The 14,883-nt window shown below is 31.9% G+C and overlaps 1 protein-coding gene across 1 annotated transcript; it reads left to right on the plus strand.

Moving 5' to 3' along the window:
- The first annotated feature begins 4,267 nt into the window (after nt 1-4,267).
- On the plus strand, nt 4,268-11,992 carry LOC128172869 (octopressin receptor-like). Its single transcript, XM_052838578.1, has 2 exons — nt 4,268-4,345; nt 9,019-11,992. The coding sequence occupies exon 2, from the start codon at nt 9,048-9,050 to the stop codon at nt 10,140-10,142; it is 1,095 nt and encodes a 364-aa protein (XP_052694538.1). The 5' UTR covers nt 4,268-4,345; nt 9,019-9,047; the 3' UTR covers nt 10,143-11,992.
- Nucleotides 11,993-14,883: the final 2,891 nt, after the last annotated feature.

The following is a 14,883-nucleotide window of genomic DNA, read 5'->3' on the forward strand; positions in this document are numbered from 1 at the left end:
AAATGTATTATTCATATAAAATTTCATGTCATTTAGGTCTTTAGTATGTGAAAAACTCCGAAATATTCCGAATTATTTTATAGAGTATCTACAATTAAGTTTATGAAGATAATCATGCTTATTTAATTGCATGGGGTTCAATCAGGTCAGCTCAGCTCAAATTTTCTGGTCTTTCATATTTTTGCGTTAATAATTGATATGGATGTCATTTCATGATTCAAAGTTATCATTTATATAAAATTTCATGTCATTGAGGTCTTTAGTATTTAAGGTTTTTAGTATGTCCCGTATACCGATACATTGTTTTGAAAAGAATGAAAAACTCCGAATAAATTATAGTCTCACAGTCTATGACCTAAATACATTTACAAGTAAAACAAAAAATGTGTAATACATTTACAAGTAAACAAAAAATGTGTAATATTTTCTAAAGGAATAAAACATATTTCTACATGCAAATTTACATTTAATTCATTAAAAGATATGCATAATATTAATTCTATTAAAAAAAACCTATCCCGCAGAAACGCAGTTACAATATCTAAATGTATATCAAATAACGGACCGCCTTCTGGCGGCCCGTAATTAGCAAATAGATATTTATGTAACCCTTTTTTCCGTTATGTGCGTACGTCAGTAATATGAGTATATACGTTGTGCACATGTACTGTGGATTGACCTAGTTAATTGTTACTTGATACGAGCAGGGCCGGTAAACAGCTGTTCAATTTTATCCCTTTTTGTCAATTCATGAAAATTTGATATCGTATAACCGTTTTTAATTGTTTTTTTTCTCCATTGATACGGAGATCATTATCTTCACCAATGTGAAATTGTAAATCCCAGTATGTGTTGTCAGCTAAGGTCATTAATATGTATGACTCTTCACTCTACATGCTATTCCGGTCGTTCGTTCGGATTTAGTAGCCAGATATAATTTGGTTCTGATGAATTTACGTATTTTTTAAAAATCATGTTTTAGCTCACCTGAACTAATTTGGATCCGATAAATTTACGTATTTTTTTAAATCATATTTTAGCTCACCTGAACCGAAGGCTCAAATTGTCTTCGTTGTTGTTATAAAGTTTTATTATTTTCATCTTCTTTTCCAGGCTAATTTCAACAAAACCTAAATAAATTTAAAAAAAAAAATTCTCAAAAACCAGATGGCTAGAAAATTGTAATTTGTTTGTAAGCATCCTCAGACTGTAAATTCACAAGGTCGTTCAAATCATGATCGGATATTAGGTCAGACCTTAAAGTACTTGGTTCCATATTTATTATGTTTTTACATGTAGCAAAATATTTTTGATATATCAGATTCACGTTTTACAAAATAAGAAAAAAGACAGGATTTTAGGAATTAAAAAGATAACATTTATTAACAATTTTTAATTTAACATTTACGTTAAAGTGGAAATACATTATCCTTTCTTTTTAAATCTCATTTACATTAAAGGCCTTATTGCAAGATGTCCTATAGTTTTATTCAAAACTTAAAAAAAAAAACTTGAGGACATTTACTCCAATTGATATATACACATTAAGTTTAAAAAGCTGGATTTTTCAATTTACTATAAGATAAGTTTCAATCGGGAGTTAGCTTTAATGGAAAACAGGAAAATAATCCTAAATTCGCATAAAGAAGATTAATTGTAATGGATAGTTTTTAATCTGATTGATTTCATACCTTACAGAAACAATCCTATTAAATCGTTGATGCTCTTTCTCTTTTGATTCTTTTGCTTGTTTTATCTTTTATAGGTTGGACACACAAATCGATCTGATCATTCACCAGATATGTAAATCCTTAAGAACAAATGCATTTAAGAAGTCTACTGGGTTATAAAGATATGTTCAGCGTATCAAAGAGAAGATTTTCGAGGTTTAAGTACGAGTTGGAAGTTTAAGTCTAGAACAGGGAATTAATTTCCGTTCTTAAAAGTTGGACAATGTACCTTGATTACGACCAATTATTTCTGGAAACAATTCAAGTGCAAATTAGAGAAAAGTCATTGGCATTGTGAACATCAAAGTAAAGAAGGTAAAAATTCCAATTTAACACCACCCCCCCCCCCCCCCTAAAAAAATGCAAAAAGCAAAACCAGGAAAATGAATAATTGCCAGATCATTTTTAATAATAAAACTAAATTAACAGAAATGAGAACGTTTATGCCAATTTGTTAAATCAAAGTGTAAAATATATTGCAGTTAAGAAACGAAAACATTTCACAGAAACAAACATCAAACACATACAAAAGGATAAATCATTATGTGATCATACAATAGGACAATGAAAAGAAAAAAAACTTTAACGAAAAGTTTATCGGTAAAAGTGTAGAAGCAATTTCGCAAAAATAAATAATTTTAAAATTATCCAAAACGATGAATTTATAGTAATTTTTTTCTTTCGTTATTCAAAGGACCTATGCAGAATTAAAAAAAGATAACAAAGTCAACTGCATGTAGCGATGATTTTTCTAGTGAGCTTAAAAATATATAGAGATGACCTTGCAAAATTAATTAGAAACTATGGTTGGTATTTCTAGAGAAAGAGAACGTATTCTGTCTTTCGTAGATATGTGTTTATGCATATGCCTTTATTTTTTTGGACATAGTCAGGTGTCTTAGTTTCTATCTTTAAAATAACCACAGCTTTATTACTTCGGTTAGAATCGTAATTGAATGCCAGTCAGCAAGATATGAGAGAAAGAGAGAGATTTAGACTTAGAGATAGGGAGAGAGAAAGAGAGCAGTTTCTTGAGGTTAGAAAGAAAATTGCTTTAAATTGCAAAGTAATGACGAGAAATGATACTACCAATTTTGTTTGATGCAGCAATAACGATAGAACTCACCGAAGAAATATCTTCATGCTATAATAATAATGCTATTGGAGAACAGATCTAGTCAATACAATGTACATGCTTATATCATTAACGATATATAAGAACTTTGATCCATTCCCATTTAATGTTCATGTTCAGGTTATTTTGAGGACAAGAACTTGTATTTCCTTAATTTGATATTAAATAGCAGGACATACGGAGTAGTTTCTTTTCTTTGTTACGTTATAACAATAGTTCATTGTACATGTACGCCCAAAGGCTAAAAGCAACCAATTAAGTAAATCTTCGTGTTTACAATGGTTGCTTATTTAATTAAATCCGCAAGAGGGTTTTTTCACATTATATTCACAAATCTCGTTAAAGGAATATTAATCAACATGATTTCGGCGGTCGTTAATTGACTATCATGATTTTCCTTTGCTTATAAAAATAAGCATCATAATTATGGAAGGTACAATTTTGAATTAAGTCAAATACGATCAGCATTTGATTAAACTACAGTGTTTCAATATTTCTGCGTAACATTTTGTAATTTAATAACTACGATGTGGCTGTCAGTTTCCCTATACGACTCAAAAATGGTATGCTGCATTTGTCAGTGTATGTAATTAAACGCGACATCAATCTATTCAGGCTTTATTCAGAGGTATTCATCCTACTCAGTGACTTTTTAGAAAGAAGATTTATTAAAAAAAATGTCTGCTGATTATTCGTGATCGTATATTGGATATGTATGTTTTCAGGTTATCTATTTTGAGTTGTCAATAAGACTTTGTCTTCAAAAGAGCGCTGTTTTGAATGCAACCATATTTCTAATTATAAGAGAAACAGATGGGCACAGACTTTAACTAAAGACATACCAATTTTAATCAATACGTGCATAAATTGATAAAATCTGGACTGGCTGTCGTAAATCAAATATGTAAGGGATCTTGGAAGAACACTAGCATGTAAACTTAGTCGCCGTGCTAACACAACAAATGCATAACACGCTGTCGGGCAAATAGAAAAAGGCAGACGTCGTTGCGCTAACAAAGTTAACACAATACTCTTTTGCGCAAATTAAATATAACACAACAGGCAAATTCATTATTAACATGCAACTTGTATTCTAATTAAATTTGTAATGTTTTAAACACAACAAAATTGTATTTTAATTAGACATTATTGTAAACTTAATCGCTGAGTAATGATTCATGTATATTTGGTGCTTTTGCTCGTATGCAATGCAGACATCTCATTGTTAGGTTTGATGTGTGTGTCAGAACAATCATTTTTTCACTCATCAGAAGCAAAGGTAAGTATAAAACGATAGTACTGACTATCAATATAACAAGCAGCGCCCAAGACCGCCTACGTACATGTCGCTCATACAGTATAAGATTAATTCTGTCTTTCCCAATAGCCATTCCTAGACCTCGTTTTATGAAGAAACCTCTCCATACGTTTTACCTACAGATTTGATTTTTATGCATCAAGATTCGTTCATAGACTATTGGTGAGTAATTTAAATTAATTTCTATTAACTGTAGCCCGGGGAACCAAGTTTTCTCGTAACTCATATATGCAAGTTTATTTTTATAGTTTTTAAGTATGTCTGCAGTATAATAATATTCAGAGAAATACAGCTCATATTGCTTTAAGTTTACTCATAACACTATTATAATCAGACCAAGAATGATTAGTTAAAGCTTACATGAGCTAAAAGCTCAACTGAGCTTTTATGATCACTTTCTGTCCGGCGTTTGTCTATCCATTCGTCCGTCTGTGTTTGAATTTTTTGTCACGATCACCTGGGAAGCTTCAACTAGATTTGGCACACTTCATCATTATAAAATTGTTTGCATGATTTTACAAAAAATATTCAGAGAATCTAAAGATTTGCACGTGAATTTACGTATTTTTTCTTCGAGTAAATTTACACATGTGTGCTAAAACGTAGGGGGCATGTAAGGAGACGGCATCAGAAGGTAATTGTATTAAGAATTCATCTGCACTAAATATTTCCACTTCATGTGTGGAAACAAAATTAATTAGTCCTGTTTGACTTGCGCTTCAAGAATAACTCCGGTTGTGAAATAAAATGTGTATTCAATGGTAGTAACAAGAAAACATATTAACGCAAGCGTCAAATGGGCCATAAAAATATAATTGTTGTTTTAATCATCAGTGTTGTTTATACATCAAAAACACACCTCAAAGAAAGAAAAAAATAAGTTGGTTGTACTAATACATAATCTCCAAGAGAATAATGATGAATTGAACTTTGTATTAGAATACTGTACAAATCTTTGTGTTCTCCATTACTTCATACTGTGGCAATGGTTATACAACTACCGTTAGAAGTGCTTACAGTAACGAACTTAATATTGATAGTGAAATGTTAAACTTCAAAACGTGTTGCTGAAAATAAATTAAAATTGACCATAAAAATTAGTACAACCAAATGATTATTCTTTGTTATTCTTTGTGGTGAGTTTTTTTATGTAAACAACCAATGATGATTCATACACATTTATGTTTTAACGCTTGTGTCAATATGAGTTTTTGTACTTATTGTATTAAGGTATTCGTTTACTCAGAATGGAAAAAAATTCCACTGATGATAATGAAAAAAAAACATCTATTGTGTGTCATAGTCCTTTCATGTTAGAGTTATTTTTCATTTTAAAAGAAATATGCCTACTTTTTGAGTTGATGGCCATTGAACATTTTTTGAAAATTTAAGAAACATCCCTAGAAATTTTAGACTATGATTGAGATTTTCTTACTTGTGAAAATATTACAAATTGCTTCTTTTTAAAAAATGAAATACAGTTTAAGAATGACAGTAACACGAAATAGATACAAAGCATTAAGTTTTCATTCACAATTTTTAAAAATATTCCAGTCCGAATTTCCTCTATCAGTTTTCAAATCCCTACCCATTTTTTATTCAAATTAACAAAAAAGTGAATGATGATAATACTTAATTTTTATAGTATAAAACTAAGTATATTGACCTTACTCTGCTTGCATTTAATTTATGTTAGGTCAATGATCAAAATTTAGAGATATGGTGTCTTTATTGTTTTTAGGCATTATTCAATATTTTGTAGTGTGTGCCATACAATTATCTAAATGAAAAAGTGAGATTAAACCAACAGAAAAAATATTATGTTGACTAGCAAATAGAATCTTAACTTTGAATATTACAGTACAACAGTCCCTGAAACGTCCTACTTTCCCATTTTTTCGTGCATTTACCATGCGCTTACCGTGCGTTCACTTGCGCTCTCCGCTCCGCTCGCGCTCTTCGTTCACAAAACGTTCATCGTTCGTTCTGCGTTTACTTCTCGTTCAGTCTGTTTTCTTTCATTTTCATTCGGAACTCCAAAATGAAAGGATCGGTCTTTGCGATTCACATCAAAAAATTAAAGGTTGGAGGAATCTTATATCACTCATAAAACATCAGTTTAATAAGAATTTAATACGAAGAATTTAAAGTATACATTCTAGAGCAGGTCCGTATTTTCGTTGTTTTTTATGACTTCATACAGCGATAAATTAGTACACAAACAATATTTATTGATACATTTAAAGACTTCAGTCGTTTTAAAAAAAAGAATTTAATCAACAAACGATTCGACACATATAAAAATAGAAATGAAAAATAAGAAACGGGCATTGTATTTGTGTACTTTTCACGATTCATATAATTCCTTTCATGTCCGATCACAAACGTATCCATGCTCGGCAATAAACTGAACATATCAAATTAAACGGGTATTGTATTTGTGTACTTTTCACGATTCATATAATTCCTTTCATGTCCGATCACAAACGTATCCATGCTCGGCAATAAACTGAACATATCAAATTAAGAAATCAAAACTTTCTATGTATGCGTGTAAATGTATAGATTAACAACAAGTACAAATACTCTATCAATAAATGTGATGCCTTTTAAATGATTTATTAAGTAATTATAATTTTCAGAATAGTGTTTACATATTTCGCCGAACGAATCAGCCGATTACCGATAAACTCATTGAATTATTATATGATAAGGGAAAAAATTGATGTGAATGTTTGTTTAAACAATAAATAAAAGTTCGTAATCTTTTTTTTTAATTTTGTTATAATACATTTATTTAATGAAAACAAAAATTAAATCGCTAATTTGTTTATTTACGTAATTGTGTACGCCCCGCGTACGATTTAATATTTCCGATGCACAGGTATTTAAGTTACCTCTTCGAAAGATTTTCGGTTTTAGGTATTTATAAGATGTTTTTATTATTTCATACCTCGATTATTTGTTGAAAATATCATTGTCTTAAAGTTGGTTTTATTTAACTGTTATTCCTAAACATAAATGGTATTATATAAAACACAGGATGAATCTCTGCCATTCAGTCAATTGAAAGGTGACTGAAATGTGACTGAATGGCATATGTGTGCCATTCAGTCACCTTTCCAGACCATTCAGTTATCATTCAGTTGACTGAATGGCAGAGATTTATCCTGTGAAATAGAATAGGATAAATATTTGTAGGATATCGGATAGGATAGGATTGTTTTGTCAACTTTCACGATACATGTATGAGAAATGTACATGTTCATTAGTTCATTCGCTTTTTGTCCTGATTACCGACGAAAAACATTGTAAGGATAACCCCCGAGGCTCTCCGAATAATTCGTTCATCTTGCGTTTACAAAGCGTTCACATATCGTTTACCGTTCACTTTGCGCTCTGCGTTCGCTCATCGTCCACCGTTCATTAGCGTTCACCAAATTCCGTTCAGCGTGCTCTCAACGTTCAAGTGGGAAAGTAGAACTTTTCAGGGACTGTAACAAAAATATTTCAGTGAAAAACAAAATTTGAAAAAATTAGTTCGAATTTTCTCGGTTTTGCTAAAAGTCAAACTGTTTGTGGCCCAATTCCATAATAAAGTAAAAATTTTGAATGTTTTGTCAATAATAATTCATTTCATAAAATATTTTGGATTTTAGAATAAATTTTACTCATGATATTGAACTATATAACAATCCGACTTTGATAACTCAAACCCTGAGTAACAACGTCTATAATCGGGGGCTGATCCAATGTATCTGCCCGAAGTGAATGATGTACTCGTCCTACAATTTTTCGTTAATTAGTCAACCCGCGTTCTTTGTTACCCCATTCCAGAAAATTCTATCCCATTCACTCACCAGAGAGCGAGCTTTGCGAAACTAAAATTGGCCATTAATAATACAAATCAGCTCATTTTATTATCAACATTTGTCAATTCTTAACTTCTACGTTCGCTTCTACATGTATGTATTTCAGGTAAATATATTCATATGAATATATGTTTACGTAATCATTCAATATAGTTTCATTGCAAGTACATGTATATATTTTTATGCAAACTACCCATGACTTACGTCCGCCAAAGCGTGTCGACCACCTTATTATCAATTTTGCAATTACGGGCTTGTTTTTAGAAAATGAAAATAGGTTTTATTTAATTTCACAATAATTACTTTTCAGTTAAAATCCAATCATCTCTTACGAAAATCTCACACGTATTAGAATGCTAAAGGTGTAAGCAGTTTCTCTTGTGTATGCATATGGCAGTTAATTTGCAAAATGTCGTATTTTTTTTTTAGTATAGCTTCCAGTGCTGTAATGAATGACAATATTAAGATTTAAGCTTTCTAACATATTGCTCCCCCCCCCCCCCATACACACATTAAAACAGAGGTTTAAAGTTTGATGTAAGTATATAGCGAAAATAAAGTACATACCCCTTAACATTGTAGATAAGCCATCAGCACACATTAGCTCTTGGCCCTCTGGACAATATTATTGCCTTAATGAGATCTAATATACAAATTTTTCCTGTTTATAATAACGATATAATTTGATTTATTTTTTATATTTCGATTCTTCTATAGATTTTTCTGTTGGGGCTGGTTGGTTGTTTGTTGTTGTTTTGTTTGGTCAACAAATGTGCGTATTTTCCCAAGTAAAGTCGAATATTTCTATTTTATTTATTCGAATACCCGACTCATTTATACCGTATTTACAAAAAAACAAACTGTTAGGCCGTCCATATATTTTAATGTTGCAAGCCAATAATATTTGGAGTTTAAAATGGATATCACGTTGTTTCAACAGCAAATTTAATTACTCTGTTACAGATTTAACCTTTAACAAGACGGGAAACAACATGGACCAGGAATCAATAGTCATAATGATGAGGGTACCCCTGACTGTTGTTTCGATCGTTTTAAACTGTTGTTGTATTTTCGGTAATACAGTCGTATTACACGTATTTCGTAGAAAATATGACCGCGAATCTAACTATCGTCTCTTTGTTCTGCTTTTGGCATCGTTTGACATGGCAATTGCAATCTTTCATGTTATTAAGGAGCAATTCAGGCGAAGAGTAGTATTCTTTGGAGGCGTATCCATCCTTTGTCCCATCATGAATTACGTAGGGCATTCTATTGGCATGGGGAATATTTTCATGGTACTGTTCATAGCTGTCGAACGATACAAGAAAATTTGCACTCCGTTTAAGTCTCAATTTACAGTTAAGCAGTCAAGCGTTATTTGTGCTGTCGCCATCTTTGCCGGGGCCATCTTGAATATACCTATATTTATAATTTTTGGTACAAGAAGCCTGACAATTGGGGGATTTAACGCCACGAGATGCTGTATGATCAAGGCATACGATCAAAATCTGCTTCCAGTTATTCATTTTGGAATTCTGAACGCCTTAGTTTTGTCTGTAGTGATTGTGATTGTTGTTATACAGTGCAAAATCAGAGTGGTTGTTTTGCGCCAGTCTGCGATGAAAAAAAAGAGGAAGAATATTCAGGAAATCAAAAAGGAAAAATTCACCACCTCCTTTTCATCATCTGATAATACCCAAGATACAGTTGTCGAAGATGTTGAGACAATGCAAGTGAGCGCTATTACAAATCCGCGTTCAATTAACAAGTTAAAAAATGGAAAGAAAGCCGCGTTGAAATCGCGATCAAAAACCTCAAGTGAGGAGAATCAAGCTGTTAGAGTTACAATCACTTTTAGCATTATTACTGCACTCTTGATAATCAGTTTTCAAGCATTGTTCATGTACCATGCCGTTTTAGCAGCCTCGAGGTTTGTTTACCCTGAGGACAACATATCTTGGAATCGCGACCTATTCAACATATATTTTCCAGACATTGCCACGGTTAACGGGGCATTAAATCCCTTTGTGTACTTCTTCACAGACTTAAAATTTAAAAAGGAAGTTAAAAGTATGTTCCGACGATAACTGATATGCTTTTTGATAAAGATAGTTTAATGTATGATGAGTCTAACAATGCCACGATAGAAAAATAGATAAATATTATTATATAACCTGACTAATTAGACAGTCTCTAATTTAATACCAATTATTCATTGATTCATTGTTTCTCGCTAAAGAAATCAAAGAATAGTAATCGCGTAAGAAACTAAACGGAACAGAACAAGCATAAAAAAATTAAATTTTACGAAAAGAGCAAATTGTCCGTTCTTTTCCTTTCGAAAACAAAGAAAAAATGTCTCGGCAGAACAATATTGTAACACAATTGATGTCTACACTCTACTTCGTTGTATTTTCGTTGTATTAATTAGTCAGCCCGCGGGCTGTTAAGTTAGGACAAAACTTCAAATGCGCTTGCGTAAATTGGAATTCTGGGAAGGAATAATAGACAGTCAGTGTTTGAGAAATTCGAATAAGTAATGAAACTGATAAGTTTTAGGTCAAACTGCGCGACTCTAGTCACGCTTCCGTAATGGAAGACGTTCCACGGGTATCGTCTGCAGCTACGGTTTTGGGTCCGAGAGTTTATGACAGTGGTTTTCGACGAGGGACTTATATTTCAAAGAACAGTCTCTGCAAAGTTAAAATTTAAAAATACAACATGCACAGTTGCTGTAGATTACTTTAAAAAGGATTTATCTCTACACGCTGGTTTCCTCACATACAGATAGTGCGTTCACTTTAGATCTGAAAATGAATATTCCGCTGGCTGATTTTCTTAGCTTTTTAAAAAAGCTAACATTGTCAGTGTATTAGATCAGTAGATAAAACAAGCGAAGGCATAATAATCCTAAAGCTAGTTAATGTTATCTGTAGATTCCTTCATGATGTATGGCGAAATAGAATCGGTATTTTGATTGTTACTAAGTTAATGATGTGTACCACTTTTAAATCACTTTATGAATATTTTTCTTAAACTCGGGTATATCTCTTGTGATTGATTGATAGGTCATTAAACATTGTGAAATAAATAATTAAACAATAGTTTAGTAGACCACATTAATTTCAGAATAACTTAATAGAGCACGTCTGTGGCAGTAATGCAGAATAGCTTTATTGTATAACTTTAATAATTTTGGGGTGAAGAATACACAATTTAATTCCAAACTCGGACCACTAATACTGTTTCTGGACAAGAACGGATATTTGGTTCTTGATTCTGGGTGGAAAGAATGCAGATCATATCCAAATACATGGGCAATGCAGTTCATCTGTTAAAGATCATCTCCAAGTACATGGACAAACATAAAAAAGGAGAATTCCGGAGTGACAATAAGAAGACCGCAGTAGAGAGACTGTCAGTGAATTCTTGTCTTTTGTTGTTATTCCCCGGAACTGGACAATAATTTCTCACAACAGGACATTTATTCTTAAGTTCTCCTATTTGGACATTAATTTCTAAGTTTTCAATTTTTGACTGTATCTCTTCTTATTTGCGTAAACATTCTTTAAAACCTACACGATCATGTATGTTGTTGATGATACTTGTGTAATAAATATACCGTATATCCGAGGGTTTTTTTTCGCGTGTCACAAAATATGCGAAAATGGGTAAAATCTGTAACAGTTTTTGTTCGCGTCATTTACTTTTTAGCAATTTAAAACTTTTCTTAAAGAAAATGATATAAGATATAATAATACGAATTCAATGATTTGCGATTTAAAAGAGATTGTGAAGAAAGCGAAAATTAGGTCATTGCGAAAATTACCGGATATACGGTATTAGATTTTTAATGTATTACATGCAAGTAATGTTTTAATTATATCCACACGGAATTCGTTATATGATAACAAAAAGTGTAAAATAAAATATGCGTTTTTTGTTGTGGTATTTCTTTTCAATTTTTCTTTTTTTGTTTGCAACATTAGAAAAATGTATACACATGAAAGCTTCAGATAGAACTAAGAGTTGCTGAAAATCTCTAAACCGCTTTAGAACCTTTAAGTTTTGCGGGCGCCCAAAAGTGACCAGTGTCCGTCCGTCCGTCCGTCTGAGATCTCTTGTTTGTAGCATTATCTTTCTCCCCTAGTTCAGAGAGTGCCTTTATGTAAATTGTGTGCAGTGACCTTGAGCCATGTTTCTAGGTCTAATTTGAATAAATAACCATATCAAACAGTAAAATTATGGACGACTTGACGATAGACATTTCCGGTAATTTTATTTACGACTTGGAGTAAATCAGTACCGTATGCAGTTCAAATGACATTTGATAGTCTTTGGGATTTAAATCTAGTTAAGGTTAAAAAAAAACCCAACTTTTTGTGGTAATTGAGGGTTAGCATATTGCCCATAGGTGAAAGTTAAAGCCGGCAAGAGACTTAAGTCAAAAAAATCAAAACAAGCAGTCGAATTTCAAACAATTTTTTCCCGTAGTACTTAGAATAAACCTAGTCCAAAATTCAGAGGAGACAGATATCGCACATTTACACCGGAGGATTGCTTCATATTAATAATAGCTGCATATCTGCTACTATGGGCTGTATACGACCAGAATTGACCATCAAAATACACAACAGATCGCGAAATCTTCATATACGCTTAAACTGTATACGAATCGTTCATATATGCTAATATAATAATGAATTTCGCTAAATAAACTGGCATAATATTTGCACTTAAATTTGTTATGATGAATCATTGGGAAAACGCTTTTGACTACTACTTTATTTCACACCAGCTATTAACAGGTATAACAGTTATAAACAGGTACATTTGACGTTTAATACAAATTCTAATTAATAAAATGGACCGTATATATTTAGTTAAAAAAATAAAGTATCTCTGCGTTTTAACACAAGTTAAATTAAATAAAAAATATAGCTTAATCTTTTACAGTTAACGTAACTATGAGTAAAGAATAACAGAAAATATTTAAACCAATCCACGTCAGTTTAATCACCGTACTCCAACAGAATTTCCGACCATACTTTTAAGATGGAAGCTCCACACAAACAAAAAAATGTAAATTTTAGGTAAAGAACAGTTAATAATTATATTAGTTCATAAATAATTTATGAATATTCATAAGATTTTGTAGCAGTTAGGGCTTTATGTACCGTGAATATCAGCCTGGAAAGCTCATAGGTAGAGATCCTGACTAGAGTTTCAGGGATCCCGGGTTCAATTCTCCGTCCAGTCGTATGTTTTTAATGTATTTATATGCTCTTTTCTCGAATCCTATTACAATTTCATATATACTATTGATCTGTCAAATCTATTTGTTCATGGGTCATAAATTAAAATACAATATTTACTACTAATCTGTCAGTGGTCTAAAAGTTTATTGAATATATATTTATATTTGCAAATCTATATCCTTAAAATAATCTATAGAATAACGAAACAATTCAATTCTTTGTGAACTTTTTAATGACGTCGCCAAGATTAACGAACGCGCTTATCATTTGACGGTTGGAGTGTCGTAAACATATAAACGCAGTTTTTAAATAAGTTCAGAAGGATTTGCCATTCTCAAAAAGGTAAATATTATTATTAAACAGCATACTAAAAAGTTCACCGGGGTATGAACTTGGTTGTTCAAGTGATCTAATTCCGTATGGCCTCACAATATTTAATCACATGACCAACCAAGTCATATCCCAGTGAACAGTCCTTTTCGTAAAAAACGCCAGTCCATGCTTATGTTTATCCTAATATTTATACATTTTAACCACAGTTCTCCGGTTCAAGGTTTCTAACAGATGCATGATGAATACGCCCTCGTTTTCAACCATGATGTTAATTACAATGTAGTCAGTCCGCATTACACCGTTCTGGAATTTGTTTTCGATTTAAGCTTAATAGCTTCCATTCCAAGAAAAAAAAAGAATTGGATAAATATTTAATTAACATTTCTCAGTGTACATGTATACTTTAAACAAGTATTTGGTAAGTATATGTATATTCAATCTACGTTGTAATTCAATATTATATTGTATACATGTTGATAAAACACCAAATGACCAGGATCCGCGAAACCGTGTCCACCACCTTACACTTATATGTGCTTTTCTTGACTGGTTTATCGAAAATGAAAGTAAGTTTTTAATGAATTTCACATTAATTACAGATCAGGTAAATTCAGTTATAGTTTAAAGACATCATCTCACACCTGTACAAAAGAAAACCTAAAATATACCAAAGAAAAGGTGTACATGTAAGCTGTTGCTCTGGTGCAGGCAATCCGTAGTTCATTGGCAAAATGTCCTCATTTTTAAGTGAAGATTATGGTGGTTAGAATTAGGTCGATTTATTCAGGCTATACTACCAGTGTGATTAGTAAAAATTCAACAATATTATTACCATACATTTGTACCTTATTTAAATGAACAGAAAATCAGTCGTTTGTTGGTATAGTCTACGACAACCGAGCTACTGCCTAACAACGCAGACTTTTTATGGGAATAAAGTGTGTTATGTGGCAATCGCTTAAGGTTTTCCATGAATAATGAAGGAATACAAATGGATTGAACAATTTTAAATCATTTTAAACTGATAACTATGAGGGTAAAATGAACCAAATTCACACGACAGACAACATATAAAGAGCCGGTCATTTTGCACCTTAATTTTTTTAAAGAGTTATCTCCCCTTAAAAAAATTAATTTCGTCAAAACATCTGCGGTAAATGATTCGTTGTTTTATTTCATATTTTGATAAAGAAAATGTTAATGCATTTATTAACCAGGAGAGTTTTACGAATTTTAA

Source organism: Crassostrea angulata, chromosome 2 (genome assembly GCF_025612915.1).
Source record: "Crassostrea angulata isolate pt1a10 chromosome 2, ASM2561291v2, whole genome shotgun sequence".
NCBI classification, from domain to species: Eukaryota; Metazoa; Mollusca; class Bivalvia; order Ostreida; family Ostreidae; genus Magallana; species Magallana angulata.

Coding starts and splice junctions, on each gene's coding strand:
- LOC128172869 (XM_052838578.1), top strand. CDS start 9,048: ATGGACCAGGAATCAATAGTCATAATGATGAGGGTACCCCTGACTGTT.